The 24814-nt window shown below is 29.1% G+C and overlaps 1 protein-coding gene across 1 annotated transcript; it reads right to left on the bottom strand.

Moving 5' to 3' along the window:
* Positions 1-8931: 8931 nt before the first annotated feature.
* On the bottom strand, positions 8932-9393 carry LOC136080164 (zinc finger MYM-type protein 5-like). The gene has a single exon (XM_065796777.1). It carries the CDS (start codon positions 9391-9393, stop codon positions 8932-8934), a length of 462 nt encoding a protein of 153 aa, XP_065652849.1.
* Between the last annotated feature and the right edge of the window lie 15421 nt (positions 9394-24814).

The raw sequence follows: 24814 nt of genomic DNA, 5'->3' as shown, positions 1-24814 counted from the left end.
TAAATATAAAGTTCAAAATATGCGAGGTAAATAGGTATATAGTTGCTTACAACTCTGAGACATGAATAAAATAAATACCAATTACAACAATATAATAACGTGTAAGTAAAAATAATCCGAGAAATATATCTCTATATTACTCCAATTAAAATAAAAAATACAATAAATAAAAATAATCTGCTGATTTTTTAGAGGAGAGTTTAGATGTTTCACTATAAGTTAATTTACCACATTTCAAAATAATGTTAGTGTATAAATATGATAAAAACAAAATTTGTGTAAGATTGATAAAAAGAAATACTTATTTGTTGTCATAGGAAGCTTGCAGAAGACTTAATTCAGTCTTGTCATCAAGTACCTATTTCTTAGACGTGTAATACACATAAAAAATCAGTTGCATACGTGATATATATATACGTGTTACATATATACCTTGTTATTATTATTAATTTTATTATCGATTTGTATTAAAAGTTAAGTTAAATTTATTCATTTATTTATTCAAATTTAAAAAATCTTACAGTTGTTTAATTTGATTATTGTAGTTTTTAGCTTTTTTTTCAGAGAGTGTTCGTTGTTTAAGTTTAATAGAGTGATTCGATTCTGGAAACTAATTTTTTAAATAAATAGGGACCACAATATGTAACTGAGAATTTGAGAGTCTTGTTGTTTCAAAATCTTAAAGTTGCCTGTTGCTCTTGTATTGTATTTATTTATAATGTTTTTAAAAAAGAATGCTGTAAAATGCTCTGGAACCAGACTTAGTTTATATTTAAACATGAAAAGTATATTTTGAAAAATATTTATTTGAAATATATTTAGTGCGTTTATTTGTTCCAGTAAGGGTTGAGCATGAGTAAACTTCCTTTTGTTGTATACTAGTCTTGAAGCGTGTTTTTGACGTAAGTAAAGTGGTTGTAATTTAGATTTGTGGGTACTGCCCCATGCTATATTGGCATACATGAGATAGCTATGTATGAATGAGAAGTAGATAAGTTTGAGACTTTTTTGTGACAAAAATGGTCTTGTCTTGTAAAGTAAACTTATGTTCTTTGATATTTTTGTGTTTATGTAGTTTATGTGGGGTTTCCAGGAGATGTGTTCACCAATTAGAACTCCTAAAAACATTGTATTCAAAGCTCTTTTGATGGATATATTTTCTATATTAATAGTTGGTAGGTTCAGGGATATTTTTTAATTTGTTGATTAGAGTGAAATAGTATATACTTAATTTTTTCTATATTGAGTGACATTTTATTTGATTTAAACCATATGTTAGTTCAGCATTTGTTTTTTCATAGAGGTCTTCGATTGTCTTTGACGAGTAAAATAAGTTTGTATCGTCGGCAAACATTAAAGTTTTAAAAATATTAGAGGCGTTTGGAAGATCGTTTGTATAAATAAGAAAGCAAAGAGGAGCAAGAATGGAACCTTGGGGAGTAGTAGAAAAAGGCGGATCCTGGGCCAAAAATATTTAACCTATAAACCTTCCATAATTTCTATAATTTTTCAAGCTATAATTTCATAACTGAAATCTCATTGAGGTCCTACGCATAAATGAAATCTAAGCTCATTGATTTCACAAGTGAAATCTACGCATATTAGTAAATTACTCCTTTTAAATCAGAAAAACCATGCCTAGCGTTACCATTAGTAACGCTTGGCATGGAGTCATTTTTACCAAAAGTTTTGTAAAAAGAGATAGTATTTGTAGAATCAATTTTTGGTTTTGATTGATACAATAGTCTAGATGATCTATTAGCAAATGAGGTAATAGGAGAGCTATTTTGCGAATAAAGATAAAAATCTACTAAAACAGATGAGCAGTATATACATCTGCTATTATTTTAGTATCCAGGAAATATTAAATTACTATAGTTATAGGATGTCCAAGGTTGAATAACTGAGTCATTGTTTTTAGGAGAATTGATTGCGTCATACATGCGTACTCTTGATTCCAGATTTACCGATAACATGCATTCTAATATATTTTAAATAAACACCATTTCTATTACTTGCAGTGTTTAATAATATATATTCATTATCATAAGTTGTATTCAAATATCTAAATGTGGATGAGTATAGTTTAAGATCTGAAATAAATGGGGGTATTAATGAAATATTTGCTTGTTGCGTTGAACTTATTGTAATAAAAGGTTGCAACGAATATGTAAGTGGATTTCCAGTTTTATTGTTTAATTCAATTTTTAGATTAGTTTTAAATGGTAAATCAAGTGTAAAGTATCCTCCTAATTCAATATTAGAATGCATATTACAACCTTGTGAAGAGTTAGTATAAAATGGTCCACCAAGTGGAGCGAATAATAATTCACAAGCTATACTTTCTATGCAAAGCGTATTATCTGCATATATCCTAATAAATACGTTACTTAATACACTTCCATTAATATTTGTTCCTTTAAATTCTAACCATAGTTTTCTGAGAATACCAGGACCACTATTTTGAATAAAAACTGCTGTTCCATCTGTATTTGGTTCAAGAGTCTGGGATTTTACTCCCATGCATGTTAAACTTGAATTTGGTACTATTTCTAAACTGCTAGGATTAGGTATTATTGTGTCAACATACTACTTTGTAGCAGCATCATTTGGATTTGTAGGTTCTGCTACATTTATTAATTTGTTTGTATTCACGTCAATATCACTAGTTGCATTATTTTGTCCATTTCTTCTAATAAACATACTATCAGCTTGAGGTGCTGTTAATCCATTTGAAACTACTCGACTTGTAGTTGTATAAATTGTTGTACGTCCGAATTTATCAACAGGCATTTTATATATAAAGAAAAAAAAATTTCCATGGATTAATAATAATATTCTGAAAATCATATCCTTCATCTAGTTTTTTTAAAATATAGAGACACAAATGTCCACAGAATATTTCCAAACTAAACTCTATCACTATTATAATAAACAGAGTCTTTTAAATAATTAACAACTTTGACAGGTGGGGGTTGTGCATAAGAGTCAAAACTTATTTTTTTTCACCGTCTTTGTACCAGCAAATCCAATGAAAACCCTGTGTACTTGAATCTCCTGTATTTAATATTCCACATTCTTTTTTTGTGTGCATTTTTTGGTAATTGATCTATTACAAATACACCTCTAAAATGTTTTATTTTTAATACTTTTGCTGCTTTGATCAATTGAAAATTTGTTAAAGGTTCATTAGGTAAAATTATCCCTTCAACATTGATAAGTTTATAATTATTTCTCATTTTTACTTATAAATTTTTTTTTCTCAAAAAATAATTTTTGGGCTACCCTACCCTATGGGCTTTTTGACCTAATTGTCTTATTGCTTAATTGACCTATTGTATATGGATCCGAAGGATCTATAAATTATTTTCTTTTAATTTGTAGTGTCCGTATGCTAATGTGTGAATTCCGTCTTCTAAAATGACTCTTTTATCATCGTCTGCACTTAATGCTATTTTATTGACCTCTTTTGTGTAAATTTCATGTGAATGTGATCTTATTACATTCATTTTCCTAACTTGATCCACTTTATTTAATAAACAATGTTTATAATCTTCATGTGTTATATGATTTTTTACAACATTTTTCTTTATTCCTTTACATTTTTTATTTTCTTTACCGTGTACTTTGTAGGAATACAATTTAGATCTTAATCCTACAAATTCTTCAATTTGTGCTCCTCCAGACTCATCTTTAAATATTCCAATTACTTTTTTATTTATTTCAACTTTGAATCCTACAAGTTCTATTGCTGGATGCTTCGGATCAAATTCACTTGTATCAAATTTGCTTTCAATATCTTTAGAAATATCGGAATAAAAGTCTTCTGTTTTTATTTCGTATGCTAAAGAATCAGTATCTGTAAATAATAGTTTTGCTCGATCAGCATATTTTTTCTATATGTAATCATAATGAAATTTATACAATAGAGTTTTACTTAAATCTAAAATACACATGCCTAAGTAAATTGGTTTGTTATACATTAATTTGGTTCTCTTCATGTGAATCGCTATTAAATTTTCATCAAATATCGTTCGACTCTCGAAGTTTGGTCTTGAAGCTAATTTAACAGCTTCATTTCTATTCGTCACTAATCTAACATCAACTCTATTTTCAATGTTCTCCATTGTTTTTCCAAATACTGAGTTGTTCATCAGTTTGAAAAAGTCTTTTTCAAAATCATTCGTTGCCTTAGTTCTTAGATTAGTATTTAGCTCAATGTATTTGCTTAACCAAGCGCTTTGTTCAAAACTTAGACCTCTATGAATTTATGTGATCTTTAGACCTAATCTTTCATAAAATTTAAGATTTTCAAAATGGGTAACATAATTTTTCTTATTTTCAAAGTTAGGGACTAATTTTTCAATTTTATCAATATTTACTCTTTCAGGAGCAAGTAGTAGTCATTGTGATGATCATGCAGATGTTCAGGGTAATCTAAATCAACTTCTAGTATACATGGAATCGATTTCCAGTTTTTCAACTCATCTTCATCCATCCATTTAAACCCATGTGTTGGAAGTGGCTTACTCATCGCCCATCCATATAGATTATTAGCGTCTAGATATTGGATGAATGTTGATTCTTTGCTTTTGTCATATGTGTTATCCATGTACTTATTATTAGATGTTCCTAATCTATTCGATATCATACTGATTCCACCTCTTATTCCTTTCTTTATCATTAGTATCATATCGTAATTGCTCAACAGTTCTAATTTTACTTTTGTTTTCTTCAATGCTGCATCCAAAGCTAATCCTGGTGATGTATAATATCAAGCCGGATCTAATTTATAATTTTTCATGCAAACATCTCTAAAATTTTCAAAAACATCTGCTAGTAAAAGTACATCTGAAACGTTGTACAAGTCATGATAACTTCTAAATGTTTTGCAATTAAATTCGTTCCATACATTTTGTGCATGTGAGTAATCATCATCACTAATATCTTCATCGTTCAATTTAGAAAAGAACGATTCTTTTGTGGGTAATTGGGTCTCATTAAATTTATCAACTGAGTCTACCCAATCATAGGGATATACGCCTTTTTTCAGTAATAAATCTAATTGTTTCCCTGAATACAATTTTCTGATATTTTTACATTGCTCTTTTGATAAATTTTTTGATAGAGAATCTAAACTAGAAGGCATAAATCTTTAACTGTCTAAGAAACGAATCTGACGCTTTATTTCAACACTCTTTCCATCTTTAACAAACTCTCCAACTTTAATCTCTCTAGAAAAGCTAATATACTTTTCTTCGTTGTTTGGGATACAGCTCAATTTACCTCCTGATAATTTCTTGATAAATAAGTGAGAATCATAACCAGATAAATTATGAAATAGTACTGGGAAGAAATCTGGAATTTTATATTTTAAGTTACAACTACTATGAGCAGCACCTCTATATTTTCCAGTAATGTGACAGTGATCACGTACTTTATCATTATCCAAATCTTTTTCGCAAATGTGACATTCAGTTGCTGCATCGAAATCCTTCTTATTTTCATGTGTATATACAATATTCTTTTTAAATTTAATCCTGTTACAAATTTTTATGATATCTTCTTGTAATCTGTCAACAAATATTTGTGCAACATTATCCGTTTCATTACTTGCAGTAAATGAAAATGGATTGCTTTGATAAAAACTTTCATCTTTACGTTAATGTAGTAGCAGAACGAACTTGGTATATGCTTTTGATACTGTTTAGTATAGGATTTATTAGGATTAGGTTCACAAGTAATGATAGGTTTGATGAAACTTTCAAAGTTAGCATATACTACAATTGGTACTCTCATCGATCTGTTGTGATTAGTAAACTGCATTGTCGATTTTGGTGGTGGAAGTTCAATACGCACTGAATCGTGTGTATTACTATACGATTTGTGTTTAGATAATGATTCTTCAGAATTAAACCCAAGTAAGCAATTTCTACAATAGTGAATAGTACATTTTTTCTTGGATGAATGTGAAGAAAGTAATTTGCTCAAACTTTTTATTAAGCAGTAATGATTGGTTTCGCCATTTGAGATTAATAATAAATCTATTAAATCATTATTCTTTGAAACACGTAAAGGATAAACTGAATTCTCGTGTCCGTATACATTCACACTTATATCTTTATTGTTATTCTCAAATTGCGTAATTTGATTTAAAGATACTGGAAATTCTATTTTTTCCCAATTAATCTTATTAGATTGTATTTTAAGCTCTTTATCAACTTTTTCAGGATGATTATCTGTTGGATTTAATGCTCTTGCAATACACCACTTAAAGCATTCATTATCTTCATTTTTTATGTTAATGATTGCCTTTTTAGTTGATAAATTTTTGTCAAGTGGAATATAAGATTTAGCTTTAAGAGGATTATACTCTATAGTATTTATATCCCTCTTTTTAACAGAAACAAATCTCCAATTTGACCCTAGTTGTTGAAATGATGATAAATTTTCTAAAATTCTCAAGTTTGATGTTTCATAAAACTTATCTAAATCTGTTGATTCTAATACAACAGTACTTCATTGTAAATAGAACAGTTGTGGTTATAGTTTCTCCTGTTTTAATATCAGTACGCTCCGTTTCACAAGTGAGAACTATATTAACTTTTGAATTTCTATTTTCGTTTAGTATTTTAATTGCACTTTTTATAGCAGCATTCATGAAAGATATACAGGGTCGGCGCAAGAGTAATTGGCGCCCTAGGCAAATTTGACACAATGCGCCCCTACCCAACCTTCACAAAGAAATGATTATGTTTTGTTATAACATTTTGTATTTACATTCGGAAGAATACATACATGCATAATCATAAAGAGGCATATATTCGTGTAACTTTATAATATATAAATAATTTCAAAATTCCCTTTTCGCGCTTTTGTTTTTGCAAATGTAGAAACGAGTTCCATCAGGTTAATGTTTCTAGCAATTTCATGTTCAATTGACAGAATAGCTAATCCAGCAAGTCTTTCTTACTTCATAGACGTTCTCAAAAATGTTTTTATCAATTTGAGTTTTGAGAAGCTTCGCTCACCGCTAGCCACGGAAACTGGAAGTGTCAAGAGGATTCTTAAAGCTATAACAGTGTTGGGGACACAATCTGCTAGATTATTTTTTAATATAAAATTCAGTAAATCTAGTGGCAATGTACATCTTTCAACTCGTCTTGAAATTGATTTCAGTTCACTACATAGATCAGCTGCATCGATATCTTTGGAGTCTCCATGTTGCAAAGCTTTCTCAAGATTCAAGCAATGTTCCATAAATTCTTTGCTAGTTACACCCTGTAAACTGTGAACATCGTAGAGAAAACCAAACAACGAACTTATTTTTTGTATATGAGTAAATCTTTCTTCAACCGATTGTATTACTGTGTCAAGAATAGCAAAGTAAAAGTTTATTTTGAAATTTTCTTTTGGATCTTGAATAGGTTCGTCATCTCCTTCATACGTAAACTGTTTATTCTTTCTTCTGATACGGGTTGGTTCGGGTTCAAAAAGTGCAGGTATCTCTAAACTGACTGCAATTTCAACTGCACCTACTAGTATTTTCTTCATTTCATTTCTGCAATTTACAAGAAACTTCTTTGTTTTTTTAAGATAATTTATGGCGCCATGCATATCTAAATCTTTTGCCTGAAGTTGCTTACTAGTCATATTAATCTCAAACAACACGTCGTACCGCACAACCAGAGAAACGACAAACTTAAAACTAAAAATAGCGTTTGCAATAAACCGTGCATCTACCCGTGTTGAATTACCAGATGCTCATGTTAAATTAGTGTCATTCGCAAACTCTGCAAGAGCATCGTAGATAATATCTACGATATCTACTAGATATCACCAAGTTGATAACGGAGAGGTTTTAAAGCATCGATTTGGCTTTCCCACCTTGTTTCACTCAGTGGTTTAACAGTGAGATTAGAAACATATCGTGTTAAAACTTCCCAGCAACGAGTTGATGCAGAAAAGAATACATATACATGTTGTACCAGATCTAAGAAGGCTGTTGCTTCTAAGCAACATTTAACATCATCGTTAACAGCCAAATTCAATGTATGGGCACAGCAAGGAATAAACAATGCTCGGGGATTGACATCTAAAATTCTTCGTTGGACACCCTTATTTTTCCCCCTCATATTTCTGCCATTGTCATATCCTTGACCACGTAAGTTTTCAATAGATAAAGACATCTCGCCTAACTGCTTAATGATAGTTTCAGCCATACCAGCACCAGTTGTCTCCTTTTGAGGCACAAAATCTAAGAAATGTTCCTTTATATATGCTGTTGCTACAACGTCAATTTTCGGATTTGAAATCACATCCAAAAAGCGAATGATCATAGTCATTTGTTCAACATGACCAGCATCAGGTGTGCAATCTATAAATATTGAAAAGTACTTAGCATCACAAGCAGATTTAAGAATTTTTTGTTTGATTGCATTGGATAATAGGTGAATCAATTTATTTTGTATGTCTTTGCCTAGGTAATGTACATGTGTTTCATTGTCTTTAATCTTTCGAAGATGCTCATCCATAAGTGGGTCAAACAAAGCTAAAAATTCCACAAAATTCAGAAAGTTTCCGTTATCAGCAGTGTTCAGTTTCTCATGTGTTCTACGAAAAGCAAGATTTTGCATACCAAGAACTCTAACTAAAGCTATTAGCCGTTTCAAGATTTGCTGCCAATACTGTTCTTCTTTTTTAACAAGACGCAAATGTTCGGCATCAATTGTATTATTGTTTCGCAGTCGCAGCTCAAACTCTTTCCATGACTGAAAATTCGCTAGATGTTCACTGCTTTTCTCATGACAGAATTGCGGACATATTTTTCCAATCATGTGAACCATTCGAAGAAAGAGATGATGCAGTTGTTGTGCTACTGGTAAACAGTTTGCAGCAGAAACAATACACAAAGTCGTTACTTACAGAATACTACAGCCAATGCCTGCGAACTTCATCTCCATTGACAAGCCGGCGGTTGTAATGGCTTTTTGAAAATTTTCTTTGCACACTGTCCTTAGGAAAGTCAAACTGATCGACTTGTTTTGGTCCATGTTCTATCAAAAGTTGTCGCATCTCATCATCAAATACGACCCAAGTAGCCGGATCGCTATAGTTAGCATATAGACCAGAGAATTTATCAATTTTATGCACTTCAGATTCTTTGTGTGCTACGTGTATTACATTATGTAATTCAAACTCTTCTGATACTGTCATCTCATCGGCTTCTCTGCCTGCTTCAACTTGATTTTTTAACTCATCTGTGACATTTTCATTTCTCTGCGGTGAACATAAATACTTTAACAAAGAACGAGCCTGTTTTGTTTTAAACCCTTCATTTGCAGCTCGTCGTTTACGATATTGCGCACCGGACAATTTTTTTCTTTCTGCCATCGTGGATTGAAATAACAAAGGAAACTGCTAAAAATAATAAAAATGAACACCTCGGGCATTTTTAATATCCTTAAATTAAAATATTATTTAAACTTCCTTATAAAAGTTTTAAAGATACATTTTAAAATTTTTAAAGCTCCATAAATATAAAAAATAAAACTCTATTAGTATAAAAACAATATAAATCAGTTAATTTGTTACTATACTACTTCGTAATTGCTATCACCGAATATTTAATTAAAATTAATTTCTTACTAATTCTGAATTAAGACGCAAGCAAAAACAATTTTCTCCATAAAGTTAAACGTGTTAAAATAAATGAGAAATGAAAACTTTGCACTGTATTAATTGCTCCAAAATTTCATTCTGCATAAAAAAGTATTAAAAGAAAAAGGAAACCGCGTCAAATGGAACGAAAGTATCAAAGTTGATTCTTTTGTTTTATTTGACGCGAATTAAAAGAGTACTATTTCAAATCTCCTAAATTCAATTCAAAGCGATTTGAAAAAGATTTTAGCAATGTTTTTAATATTTTTTTTTTTTATGCAGCTAGTTTTAGTGCCGCCCTAGAAAACTTGCCGCCCTAGGCGGCCGCCTAATTCGCCTAGTGGTTAAACCGACCCTGAAGATATAGCATCATATCCTTTTATTCCTTTAACTGAAAACTGATTTGTTACATTCTTAACAGCTGATTGTGATAATTTAAATTCTATCGGATTTATAATTCCAAATTTTTGATACAAGTTTGAAACTGTAGATTTTAATTCATCAACTTTTTTATTCACAACCTTTTTAATTGGTTCTGGAACATATGATACAATCCAATCTGCAAGAGAATTAATCTTTTTATTTTTTTCTTTAATTTGTGTAATAGGTTAAAAAGGTGACGGAGCTAAAATTGTTGATGATATATCTGGAACAGGCTCATCAAGTAGGTATTCCGAATCCATGCGAAGTATATTTCTGAAATCATCTTTTCTCATTCTAGAATAATATTTAATTCCTCGCTCTTTAGCGATTTGTTTTAATTCTTTTACCGTTACCATTTTTATACATGTAAGATTTTTTTCATAGAAAAAATTATTTTATATCATTTTTCAAAATATTTTTTCTTGTCAATATTTCATATGTAAAGTTTCTTATGAAATTTAAATGCTTCGATATTTCTATATGGCAAGATTTTATTAATTTTATTTAATTTTTCATAATCATATGTTTGATAACCATGTGTAAAGATATTTGGATTTTGTGATAACCAATTCCAATCTACTTTATCTAAATTATCTTTTAATAGTTCATGTGCATTTGTATTTCGAGATAATTCTTTCCAATTGACTATATCTAAATTATCTTTTAATATATCAATCGCATTTGGATTTTGAGATAAATATTCCCAATCTACTTTATCTAAATTATCTGTTAATAGTTCATATGCATTTGGATTCTTTGATAATAAAATCCAATTTACTTTATCTATATTTTCTTTTAATATTTCAATTGCATTTGGATTCTTTGATAAGTCATCCCAATCTACTTTATCTAAATTATCTTTTAATTGTTCTATATAGCATTTGGATTTGAAGATAAATAATACCAATTTACTTTGTCTAAATTATCTTTTAACAAATCAATTGCATTTGGATTTCGAGATAAATTAATCCAAATGACTTTATCTATATTCTCTTTTAATAATTCAATTGCATTTGGATTTGAAGATGAATAATATCAATTTACTTTATCTAAATTATTTTTTAATAGTTCTATAGCATTTGTATTTCGAGATAATTCTTTCCAATCTACTTTATCTAAATTATCTTTTAGTTTCTCAATCGCATTTGGATTCTTTGATAAGTTATACCAATTTACTTTATCTAAATTATTTTTTAATATGTCAATTGCATTTGGATTTGAAGATAAATAAAACCAATTGATTTCAGTTAAATTATTTTTCAATATGTCAATTGCATTTGGATTTCGAGATAACCAATCCCAATTTACTTTATCTAAATTCTCTTTTAATAAATCAATTGCATTTGGATTTAAAGATAACATATGCCAATTTACTTTATCTAAATTATTTTTTAACAATTCAATCGCATTTTTATTTTCAAATAAATTATCAGATCCCATTTTTATATATAAAGATTTTTTTTAATTTTTCAGAATTTAAAATTTCAATCGGATTAAAAGATAAATTTTTAATTGAAATTCAATTAAAAATTCCACATTTTTCTCCCTTTTATCTCAATTTCATTTTCTGGTTCTTTAAGGAATAATTTAAGAGCTTTTTCTCTTCCATATAACTAAATTAAAAATTCTAAATAATTTGGAGAATAAAAATATTCTTTCAATTCAAGCAGATATTTATTTGCTTCTTTTATTTTTTCATAATCATATGTGAAGATATTTGGATTATGTGATAACAAATCCCAATTTACTTTATCTAAATTCTCCTTTATTAAATCAATTGCATTTGGATTATATGATAACCAATTCCAAACTACTTTATCTAAACTCTTTTTTAATATTTCAATTGCATTTGAATTTTGAGATAAATTTTTCCAATGTACTTTATTTAAATTCTCTTTTAATAGTTCAATTGCATTTGGATTTTCAGATAGACAACCCCAGTTTACTTTACTGATATTATTTTTTAATATTTCAATCGCATTTGGATTTAAAGATAAAATATCCCAATGTACTTTATCTAAATTAGCTTTTAATGTTTCAATCGCATTTGGATTTTTAGATAAAAATAACCAATCTACTTTATCTAAATTCTTTTTTAATATTTCAATTGCATTTGGATTTAAAGATAAAATATCCCAATCTACTTTATCTAAATTATTTTTTAATATTTCAATGGCATTTGGATTTTTAGATAAATAAGACCAATCTACTTTATTTAAATTCTTTTTTATTATCTCAATTGCATTTGGATTTGCAGATAACATTTCCCAATCTACTTTATTTAGATTATCTTTTAATATGTCAATTGCATTTGGATTATAAGATAATTCACTCCAATCTACTTTATCTAAATTCTTTTTTAATATTTCAATCGCATTTGGATTTTCAGATAACCATTTAAAATTTATTTTATCCAAATTATTTTTTAATAAATTAATTGCATTTGGATTTTTAGATAAAATATCCCAATTTATTTTATCTATATTATTTTTTAACAATTCAATCGCATTTTTATTTTCAAATAAATTATCAGATCCCATTTTTATATATCAAGATTTTTTTCTTAATTGTTTTTAATTTTTCAGAATTTAATATTTCAATCTTATAACCATTATCAACCTTACCATCACGCATTTCAAGATATCTATATCCATGACCAGTTCCACGCATTGCACTATATAAAGATTTATATACTGTTTCTTCTCCTGTTTCCATGTTTGTTAATTTAATAATGACTGGTTTTTTCTTATTTGTTCTTAATCTTTTATATTTTGGATCTATTTCTTTTTTCTCTTCTTTTACTGGATGTATTCTAGGTCTTCCAACTTTTCTCATCAGTTGCGTCTGTTGCTTTTGACATGATTGATTCTTTATCAATCAACCCATTATCTACAGCAATCATTAACAATGTAACATAATTTTTAGATGTTTGTAAAATGTTATTTTCTTTTAACAACTTCTGCAAGTTTTCCCTTGTATAATACATTTTTATTATTATTATATAAAGATAAAAATTTTTTTTAAATCAATTCAAAAAAAAGTTAATAAACAACGTTCAACTTATTTCCGTCTGATTAAAAGTGTAAAAACTTATCCGATATTACAACAGCAAACGCTTCAGTATCTGCTGGAACAGCTGCATTAAATGTTGCTTTAATTTGTACATCTACTACTGAGGATTTTAATTTTTCTGATTGTCTGCTAACATCAAAAACAAAGAGTATAAATCTTTATAGTCTGAAGGAGTTATGTTGCTTTGTGTTATCAAATCGTTCATTCCATAAAATTTTTCACTAAATACAGATGCATCTCTATAGGCTCTTGAAAATTGATGATTTGGAAACGATAAGTTATAGTCAGCAGCTGGATATTTTTCTTGATTAAGCATAATGTACATACTTTTCAAGTCACAATGATCAAATATGGAAGAATTAACTTCTTGATTTCCATCCTTATTTGTTTGGAATCCATCAATGATGTATCTTGGCTTTTCTGGAGATGTCTTTACGCTAAGTCTCCAAGAAAACGTTGTAGATTGTGGAACAGTTATAGTATCACACTGCCTTGCGCGAAAAGTTACTAAAAGTGTCACTTTTGATTCAATACTTTTATAAAGATTAACTCTCTCTAAATCTGATGGAATCACATGTGGCATGAACAATGATATTTTATCAAGATTAACTTTTCCTGCAGCTGCAAGAGCGTTTCTAAAAATTGCTCCAGTATCACTTTTTCTAACAAGAGTTAGTGTATGTTTAAATCCGTAAATAACTTTGTTGTAATCATCGCAGAATCCAAAAATGTGTCTTAAAGGTATACAAAATGAAAATATTCCCTTTGTGGTTGGTTTCTGAATTATGTATGATTGTCGTACTGCAAACCCTGAGTTATCAGCAAGTACTGCTGTTGTTGAAGAATCTTTGTACCACAATTGATTTAATCCTTGTGCTAATTGAAAGTCGTTTGGGTATTTAAGCATTCCTGACATTGCTGTTGCTTGACCTGGATTAAAAATATTTTCTATATTTTGGTTTGATAATTGAAATTATATTTCACTGAATAAATGCATAATACCATTATTTGTAAGCGCCACTGCATCTGCATTAGCATAAGCTGTCCCATCAAGTTTAAGAAGTCTTCCTTCAAACAAAAGATAAGCCTCAGATCGAATTGTGAACAAATCTTGTTGCTCAATGTTAATTCTTATTTCTCCAGCGCTGTTTAGATTTGTGCGAGCTATTGATTCATATTCACGGAATTCAAATCTTTCAATTCCATCATCCACAGGCTTTTTTTTGCTAGATCTTCTATCCTTATAGCTGTTGATTTTATTGCAGACCCCATCATTATATTATTTATATTTGGTGTAACTTCATCAGCTTTTTTATTTAAATTTGAGATTATGTCATTAATTTTATTATTAATGACTGTATTTGGTTGTGAAACTTTAGTAGATGCTTTTCTAATTAATTATTTTCCTTTTTCAACTGCAACATCTTAAGCAGCTTCTATTGCTGATGTTGAAAGTTCTTTCCCTGCTGATTTAGCAGTAGTTATTGCAGTTTTTCCTAAATCGCTAGCAGCTAACCTTTTCAACATAGCTGATGACACTCTTGTTACATTTGATGATGCTGCTCGTTTAAACAAATTTATTAAACTGTCAAATGTATCACTTCCTCCAACAACTTGCTTCTTAACATATCTCTTATTTTTAACAAATAGCATTTTTATGTACGCAATTTTTTAAATTTTTTTTACTCATATTATCATATTCATATTATCATATTCATATTATCATATTGCTAGATTATTTTGCATTGCTTTATACTGATCACTATTCAAAACACCTTGTCTTAACAATTCATCACAAATCGCAACAGCGTCTTCTTGATCCAGTACTACCTGCTCTCCATGCAGCTATACGTAATTCAAGCATATCAAGAAGTGCAATAGGATCGTTAGGAAGAATTATTAATCCTATTCCTGTTCCTTTTGATTCTCTTTGATACTCAAGCATTCTAGTTTTCTTTAACTCTCTCCAAATGGGAGCTATTATTTCTTTGTATTTTTCACTCCGAGACGACTTTGGTTTTCCTGAATCAGTAGTAATTGCATCTGTTTGTATTATTATATCTCGATAAATGTGAAGATCATCTATATTATATATTTCCTTATTAGGATTAGACTTTGTTAGTAATTCCCAAAGACCAGGAGTACCAATGTATTTTATTCCATTTATATCTATATCATCATTATTAATTAATATTGGAACTTTTCCTATAAAAAATTTACCCTCTTCAGAATGTATTCCAAATGTAGTGTCTGTAAACTTTTTACTATAAATATACATCCTAAGATAGTCTGTTGCAATTTTTCCCAACTTTAAAAATTCATCAGAAGGCATTACTTCTTTAGATCCATAAGTAAGTATTTCAGAATATGCATTTGAAAAGGTAAGATCAAATTGATTAGCTTAATCTTGCAATTTAGATATATCCTCTTTCATTCCAGATTGACTATCAATTAATGGCTTGTACAATTTTGACAAGTCTATCTACAAATTAAAAACTCCAATCTTTTCACTAAGATTATTCTGCTGTATTCTTTTTTTACTCTGATAATTCTTTTACAATTTGATCTCTCTTTTCAGTGTCTGTAATTTTTAAAAATGACATTTTGTTTTTATATAAAAAAGATTAAAAACACAACATAAAAGTTTTGTTGTGTTTTATGTTTTACGTTACGTTTTACGTTACGTTTTACGTTACGTTTTACGTTACGTTTTACGTTACGTTTTACGTTACGTTTTACGTTACGTTTTACGTTACGTTTTACGTTACGTTTTACGTTACGTTTTACGTTACGTTTTACGTTACGTTTTACGTTACGTTTTACGTTACGTTTTACGTTACGTTTTACGTTACGTTTTACGTTACGTTTTACGTTACGTTTTACGTTACGTTTTACGTTACGTTTTACGTTACGTTTTACGTTACGTTTTACGTTACGTTTTACGTTACGTTTTACGTTACGTTTTACGTTACGTTTTACGTTACGTTTTACGTTACGTTTTACGTTACGTTTTACGCTACGTTTTACGTTACGTTTTACGTTTTAGCAAACTATTTAAATAATCAATGTTAAACATTCTACAATTCTTTTTAATCTCAAAGTCTTTATAAATGATATCATTTGTTTCTAATAATCTTAATAAGTGCCATTGATAAAATACTTTTTATTAGTTTTTTTTCTTTGAAATCACACTCTAATTGAAGTACATATTTATCTATAATTCTTAATTTATCCTGTTTTTTAACATTATTCCATTGTTTAAGTGATTCTTTAATGTCTCTTTTTACACAATAAAAATCACAATCTTCATTCCAGATAAGTTTATAAAGTTTATTTCTCTCATCATCACTATAAGTTGATGGTATCTGAAAGATTCCATAATCAGTGATAAATATAGAGTGACTTCCTGAATCAACAATAAAACCTCCTTTTCCAAATCCAAGAAGTTCCAAATATTTTTTTTTATTTAGATCTTGTTCTCTTTTACTACATTCTAAAAAGAAAGGATATAAATAACGCATCTCTTATTATTTGTCAATAAAATGTTAAGTGACTATTTTTTTATTAAACCTACTTTGAATTACTTTAATAGCTTCTTCTCTCCCTTGGTCGATTAGTGACAACTTTGTTTGTTCATCAATTTCATTTTTAACTTTTATTCTAATTTGCTCCATCATTGTCTGAAATTTTTCAAGTTCACCAAGTATTAACTCAAATTCCTTGCCATCTATATGCCCATTTACTAAAGCTTTAGAAATATAATTTCTTATTGTATTTGGTTTTGAATCAGCAAGCACTTTAATCTTTTCATGCTTTTCTGCTTTTAAATTCATTTTTTTATTAACTTGTCCGCCTATTATTGATAACACACCTGCTCCTAATGCTGCACCTTCACATGCAATTACTACTGGTGCTGCAATTATTGTTGATAAAAAATCAATTCTAATAGTTCCAAGAGCCATAGTTCTTGCTAGTAATGCATTATCAATTGCAGAAATTATTTTTACAGCTCTATGATATTTTTTACTAGCGTTATTCTCTTTTCTCTCTCACGCTCTATTTCTTTTTGAATATCACCAATTTTTTGTAACCGATATGATTTTTCTTCAGGTGCATTAGGAAGAACAGGGTAAATATTGTTATTCTCAGTAGGTATAGCTGAATAAATGTTATTGTACATTTTATTATTGTATTCCATTTTTAATAAAAAAATTAACAGAACAAAAACAATCTCTTTTTTTAATTATTACATCATCAACTGAATTATTATTAATAATTACTAAAATGTCATCAATAGACTCTGCTATTACAGAATTTTTTAAACTTAACATTTTTAATTTAAGTTCATTTTTTAATGAAACTAATGCAACACCTTTTCTTATAGATATACCAAACTTCAAAGTAACACTTTTTTGTGACTTAAAACCTATTTTAATATCTTGTTGTGCAAATACATCATATCTTCCATTTATTAATATTGCAGGATGCTGTAAATTTTTATGTGGTTTAAAAACTATAGGAAATGGTTGCGGTTGTTTATATTTGTTTATAAATTTATGCACTGGCAAGCTATTTGACATTTTATTATATATAAATTTTATTATATATAATTTGAAAATCAAAGAATAATATTTAAAAATGGAATATTAGCAAATGGAGAATTTGATCCTAATAATAAACATGATCCTGTTGATGTATAGCCATTTCCACTACGTAAGTACAATCTATCACCTACAGAACTTCTTTTACTCCATGGTCTCAAATATAAACCAGATCCTGCACATGTTAATTTAACTCCTTGTCCATTCTTTTTCATGTACACAATACCATTCCCAGCAATTTTATTAATCATAGTTGATCCAGCTGCTCAGCCTACTCCTGAAAGCAGTCCTGCTGCAAGTGGTGGTATAATTCTTGATGCTAAAGAACCAAGAAACGGTAAAAGTGCACCAATAAATCCACCTTCTATTTTAGAATTGTGTACTAGTTGTGTTTTACTTAAAATAATTGATACACCAGTTCCTTTTTCATATGCTTTTCTAATTCTATTCAATTGTGTTGTTGTTACAGCTAATACAAGTTCACCATTTAAATCTGAATGCGATAACTTAATACTAGCTCCAATACCACATTCAATTGCATTTTTAATTTTTTCTATTTGGTTTTGTGAACGATTTACTTTAATATTAGTATGTTTACTCATTTTGTTATAGTTAGATTTTTTTTTTTCTCTTATATGAAATCTAATAGCTAATTTTTCTCCTCGTAAATTTATCAGATTTCCATCTTGATCAACCAATTTAGTCTCCATCTTTGAAATTGTTTTTAGTGTTATTGGTAAGTAAATTAAGTTTAATGGCTCTTGAATAATTTTATATCCAGGACCAACACTTGGGAAAAATGAATATATAACGTTTTCTGTTGTTCCATTTACATAGGATGATGCTATTATATCATTTGTTACACTTATACTATTAATACTTAAAATGTCTACTATATTATCTGATTCATGAGATCCTGTTGAATATACTTGACTGTTAAAACCTAGAATAGATCTAATTGCATTTATAGTTGTAAAATCAACTTTATAACCAGCTTCAATATTTAAAGTTATTTTCAATGTGTTATTATCTGCTGAAAATATAATACTAGTTTCAACTCCATTAATAATTTTACTATTTTCAGTAATTTTTTCCACAATATACTTATTTATATCATCAATCTCATAACTACCTTCTAGAATGTTTATATCTATCCAAGTTGCTTCATTATCTGAACTATATCTAAAATTGTTATTTGAAGAATCAACATTTGGAAAACTGTAGAATGTATCAAGACCAACTAATGCCATTTCATAATCTTTATCTTCACTTAATTCATAATCTTTATCTTCACTTAATTCATAATCTTTATCTTCACTTAATTCATAATCTTTATCTTCACTTAGTTGTATAATAGGAGCAAACTTCTCTTTTATATGACTACTTTTATCATTCAATATTAGATACATTTTTTATATACAAAAAAATTATTTTAAATTTTAGATGGAAAATAAAAATTATCTAATCCACTTCTATATTTTCCATTATCTATTTTATGACAACAAATCCATGAGGTTCTGACCAAGCATGCTTACAAAATCTTTTAAACTCATCTTCGTTCATATCACTAGAAACATGACCTCTATAAATATGACTTAAATTCTTTGCATCTTGAAGAAATAAGCAAATAAAATTGGCATTTTCTCTAATAGTTTGTCTAGGTAACATAAAATAATTTTGTGCAAGATAGAAACAATCTATATTACTATGTCTTCCTCTTATATAATATTTTTCACACTTATTTTGTTTTGTTAATTGCAAATCATTAAATATCATCAAATTATTCTTGTTAATATCAAGATCCTCAGGATTTGGTACATCTTCATCTGTTTCAAAAAACTTACACTCTATATCTGCTTTATCTTTCAAACTTTTTTGAAACTTCTGCAATTATAAAATCTGGATTTGCATTTAATTTTTCTATTTGGTCTTGTAGCTTAAATAGTTCGTTAATAATTTCTTTTGGCAATTTTTTTTCAAAAGAGTTTTTTAATATTTTGTATTCTGGTTGAAAAAGAGACTTTCCAAAAACTTGTAAATTATTACAATCTAACCAACCAGATCTTAAAAGTAGATTTAATAATAAAGTAGTTTTTCCACAACTCGACTTTCCAACAATAATTCCTCTTATACTTTTTGGTAACAACTTGTTATTACTTCGCTTATTTTTATTTACTTTCCATGAATAATCTATAATATCCATTTTTATATATAAGATTTTTTTTTATATATAAAAATGTACTGTGTCAAATGTAGAAACAAAACAAATACACTAAACTTGCAAAATGTTGTGAGTAAAAACAATAGAAATATGCAACGTGGAACTTGCGCTAATTGTGGAACAACAAAAACTCAATTTGTATCATCAAAAAAAGGAGGAGATTTAGTGAGTTCAATTAATTCAATAACTAAAATAATAAAATTACCATGGGCAAAGTTCCCTGGTGAAATGCATTTACCTGGAATGAACTTTGCTGGTCCTGGTACTAATTTAGATGAACGATTAACTTCTACTGATGCATATAAAGAATGGAGTAAACCTATAGATAGAGTTGATAATGCAGCTTACTATCACGATCTTGCTTATAAATACTTCGATGATACTGCAAATAGAAATAAAGCTGATAGAATTATGATTGAAAAAATGGATTCTATAAAAAATCTAACAATACGTGAAAGAATTGAACGAGGTATTATAAAACCTATTATATCATCTAAAGCAAAATTTGGTTTAGGTCTTTCAGACCCATATGACTTAGGTGTTAAAACTACTCAAAAAAACTACAAACGATCAGTAAAAAAGAAAAGGGTAAAGAAGTAACATGGGCTAACGAACTTGCGAACGAACTTCATCAACCAGTTGTAAAACATTTCAGAAAAAGAAAAGTGGTTGTAAATGGAATCGATGAAATATGGGCTTCTGATTTAGTTGACATGAAATCTTTTTCCAAATTCAATGACGGTATAAAATACTTATTAATGGTGATAGATGTTTTTTCAAAGTATAGATGGATTGTTCCACTGAAGAGTAAAACTGGAGTTGATGTTGCTAATGCTTTAAATAAAATCTTCCACGAAAGAAAGTGTCAAAAAATATGGGTAGATAAAGGCTTAGAATTTTATAATAAGCATGTTAAAGCGCTAGGTGTTGAGTTATACTCAACTGAAAATAAAGAAAAAAGTTGTTTAGTTGAACAATGGAATAGAACAATAAAAGATAAAATGTTTAAGTACTTTTCTGCTAATTCTACTAGAAAATATATTGACGTCTTAGATGAAATGGTAAATAAATACAACAACACAAAGCATTCTTCAATTAAAATGACACCAGTTGAAGCTAGCGATAAAAAGAATGAAAATATTGTTTGGTTCAATCTAAATAGAAATGTACGATCAGAATCTGTAAACCCAAAGTTTTTAATTGGTGATAGAGTTAGGATAACTAAAAAGAAAGGAACGTTTGAAAAAGGATACACACCGAGATGGACTGAAGTAGTTTTTACAGTGTCACAAGTTCAGTTCACAGATCCACCAACGTATAAAATAACTGACGATAATAGTGAAGAAATACAAGGTACTTTTTATGAACAAGAAATGCAAAAAAAGGATCAAAATATATTTAGGATTGAAAAAGTTATTCGCAAACTTAAAAACAAATCATTAGTAAAGTGGTATGGGTATCCTGATTCGTTCAACTCATGGGTTGATAATAAAGAATTGATAAGTCTAATTTAATAGGAGTAATTTTACTATTATGCGTATATTTCAGTTGTGAAATCAATGAGCTTAGATTTTATTTATGCGTAGGACCTCAATGAGATTTCAGTTATGAAATTATAGCTTGAAAAATTATAGAGATTATGGAAGGCTTATAGGTTAAAAATTTTTGGCCCAGGACCTGCCTTTTTCTACTATTTTGGGTTACACCACATTTTGTTTTTAGTTTTAATTCCAATTTTATTAACTAAATGGCTATTACCCTTTAGCGAGTTAGACCTGTTTGGATTGCCGCCAAGCACATAAGAAAGTTAATGGGTGTAATTGCGGTAAAAGAGAATGCGGCTTTTGCTAAATGGTTCGATGAGGACGAAATCAAAACGGAAGACCTTAATATTCCAAATGATGCGATTATTTTTGACGAATTTGACTGCTCTATTCTAATCATATCAATTGACGGTTATTTAAAAAATCCTTGGATGGATGAAGAGTGAGGCAAGTACCCATGACACACTTTGATTAAGTTTAACATATAAAATAAGAGTAATATAATATAATTTTTTTTCATGGGAGGCCTTCAAGAACAAACAGCTGAAACAAACGTGGAAATACCCAATAAGGTACTGACTAGAGCAGCCGTGGCGCAGTGGTAACGCGCCTGCCTGAGAAACAAAGGATCCGTGGTTCGAACCCCATCGGTCAGGAAGGATGCGTGAACTTCCTGTTAAATGCTCTTCCGCGGTGCTCTGCGATAAGACTGTAAGGACTTCTTGGGTACCTAAAAAAAAAAATATTCAAACACAGAAAAACGTAATTCATGTGAAAAATTTCAATAAAAATGCTTAAATTAAGAACGGATTTTGTTATTTAAAAAAATGGATGGAAGGGGGTCCCAATTTTATGACATCTCTTTTAAGGAGGTATAGGAAAAAAGAAAACCAGTGACAAAGGGAAGAGGAGGTCAAAAATTGTCTAAAAAATAGTGACGTCCTTTATGGCCGGCCCCCAAGAGTGTTGGCAATAACAATGTAGACAGGGTTTTGTCTTGTAATGTATGGCGCTATTTAGATCTTATTTGCAATAAATAAAAACTATGATCGCTATGCTACAGTATTGGTGGGGTATTGATGCGAACTATCTTCTATCAAGAAACTGAGAACAGCTACAAATGCTTTTAAAAAGTTTGTAAACGGTTTAAGAAGCAGAGTTTTTAGTAAATTTTAAAAAGATAATGAACTTTTTGGTAAAATTTAAAAAGGTAATGAACGGTTAAAGAAGCAGAGTTTTTGGTAAATTTATTTACCAAAAACTCTGCTTTCATTACCGTGCAGTCTAATACAGTCCACCAGATAAACTTTCTCGAGCGCACTTAAAAATACGCTTTAACATTTTTCAATGTGACAAGTCGCTAAAAAACTTTAAATCGCTAACAAAGAAGACTGCCGTAGAGGTTGCTAACAAAGAAGACTGCGGTAGAAGTTGCAGATGCTTTCACTTGCTCTGATACGGCCACAATTGCTTCAGGTTGATTTTGGTTGCAAAACAATACAAGCAAGTTTGGCAATGTATTGCAAAGCATTGCAATCAAGGAACCTTTTAACGCTTTTATTGTACTTTATCTAAACAACCACTCAGAGCGCAGTACCTGTGTACGGTTCCTGGGAGAGTTTAGCTCAGTGGGTAAGGTTGGTACCTTCAGTGATGAAAACGCTTAATGATAAGCTGACTCAATAAATAGGGATGGATGCTAAAGATTCTGTTAAGTCTGTAAGGATCGCTCTTACTAAGTTACAACCTGTTCGAGAAACTTTTGGTTATCACAAACTTATAGTATCTTCTAACGCACGTGCGCGTTATTTATACACACAAAGCCAGTTAGAAGGTGGGCACCGGCGCGCTACTGACTCTTTATGATAAAAGGTTGTACATGCTATTTTTTTTTATCAGAAAAAAGGGTTAATCTTTTCTTTATTGTCTTTTTAATAAACTCGTTTGACACTTTGTTCATGAAAAGCTGTTCATCATTTTGCACGGGACCAAATTGCCACTTAATTGGATTAGGTAGATGCTTTGTTGAGAGTATTGTTTATGCAAGGACCCTTTGGCTTTTATGGAAATACAATATAGTTCCACCCATTTTTTAATGTCAAATTGTTAAAATGATATTACTATCTGTAAACAACTAATTGATGATCATGGCTATTAATTGCTATTTGAGCATGCTTCATTTGCAATCATCTCAGCATCATTTCTACAACTTCTGCCTAAAGTTTTTTATTAATATTTTCCTCCACTCCTTTAGCTATCATTTTATTACTTCCAAATGCTTTGAGTATTGAGTACATTTTCTTATTTCCAAATGCTTTGAGTATAGAGTACATTTTATTATTTCGACATACTTTGAGTATTAAAATTTTATTATTTCTCTATTGTCACCTGAGAATTGGTTTTTTTAACAGACCAATTTACATATTGTTGGTAAAACGCGGTTAAAGTTTTGGAGGGTATTACTACTATCGTATTTTATTTCCCACCGTCTCTTTCAAAATTTTAGAATCAGTTAAGTATTTTTTTATGTAAACCCATAATTCATTGAAAATGATATGCACAAATGACATACACAAAGCTAAGATTTAATTCATGCTATGTAAATACACATGCATGTATATAACATAAATTGAAATGCAGTCTCTTGCAAGAGACTGTAATTTAGGTGTTTCAATATTTCATCTTTACTTTAAGTTGGTACAACACCAAAAAAACTAGAAGACTAAAATTTTTTTTGAGTTTTTCAATTTTGCATAAAATATGTGTCAAATTAATCAAAGAACGTTTAGCCAAAGTTTCAGAGCTAAATAATTTATCTTTCTTTAGATTTGAGCATTTTATTTTAGAACGCTATGTATCTTTTTTTCCTTAGCAACGGAGACAAGGGCTGGGAAATATTAATTGGACAAACAATTAACTGCAATAAATTGATTGAAAAATTTTCAATACCAATTAATTGATTGAAATTACTTTTTAAACCAATTAATTGATTGGGTTAGAATTGCAATTAATTGATAATTGATAAATTTTGCCATTAATATTATTTACCGAGATAATATTATACTTTTATGTAATTTTTAGTTTAGCACTGTTTTTAACCATAAAAAGTTAAAGATAGAATGACGCATAAGCAATAATACGCATCAATAAATATTTCGAGCTGTATACGTATATAAGGTTATGGATATATTGATGCATAACCAATAATACGCATGTATACGCATGTTCATTTCAATTGTGCTATTAATTATGTTTACAAGTGCACATAAAGTAAAAAAATTCCTTTTTAAGAT

The sequence above is a fragment of the Hydra vulgaris genome, chromosome 05 (assembly GCF_038396675.1).
Source record: "Hydra vulgaris chromosome 05, alternate assembly HydraT2T_AEP".
In the NCBI taxonomy this organism is placed as follows: Eukaryota; Metazoa; Cnidaria; class Hydrozoa; order Anthoathecata; family Hydridae; genus Hydra; species Hydra vulgaris.
Note: the sequence above shows the minus strand (reverse complement) of the source record. Positions and strands in the feature narration are given on the sequence as shown.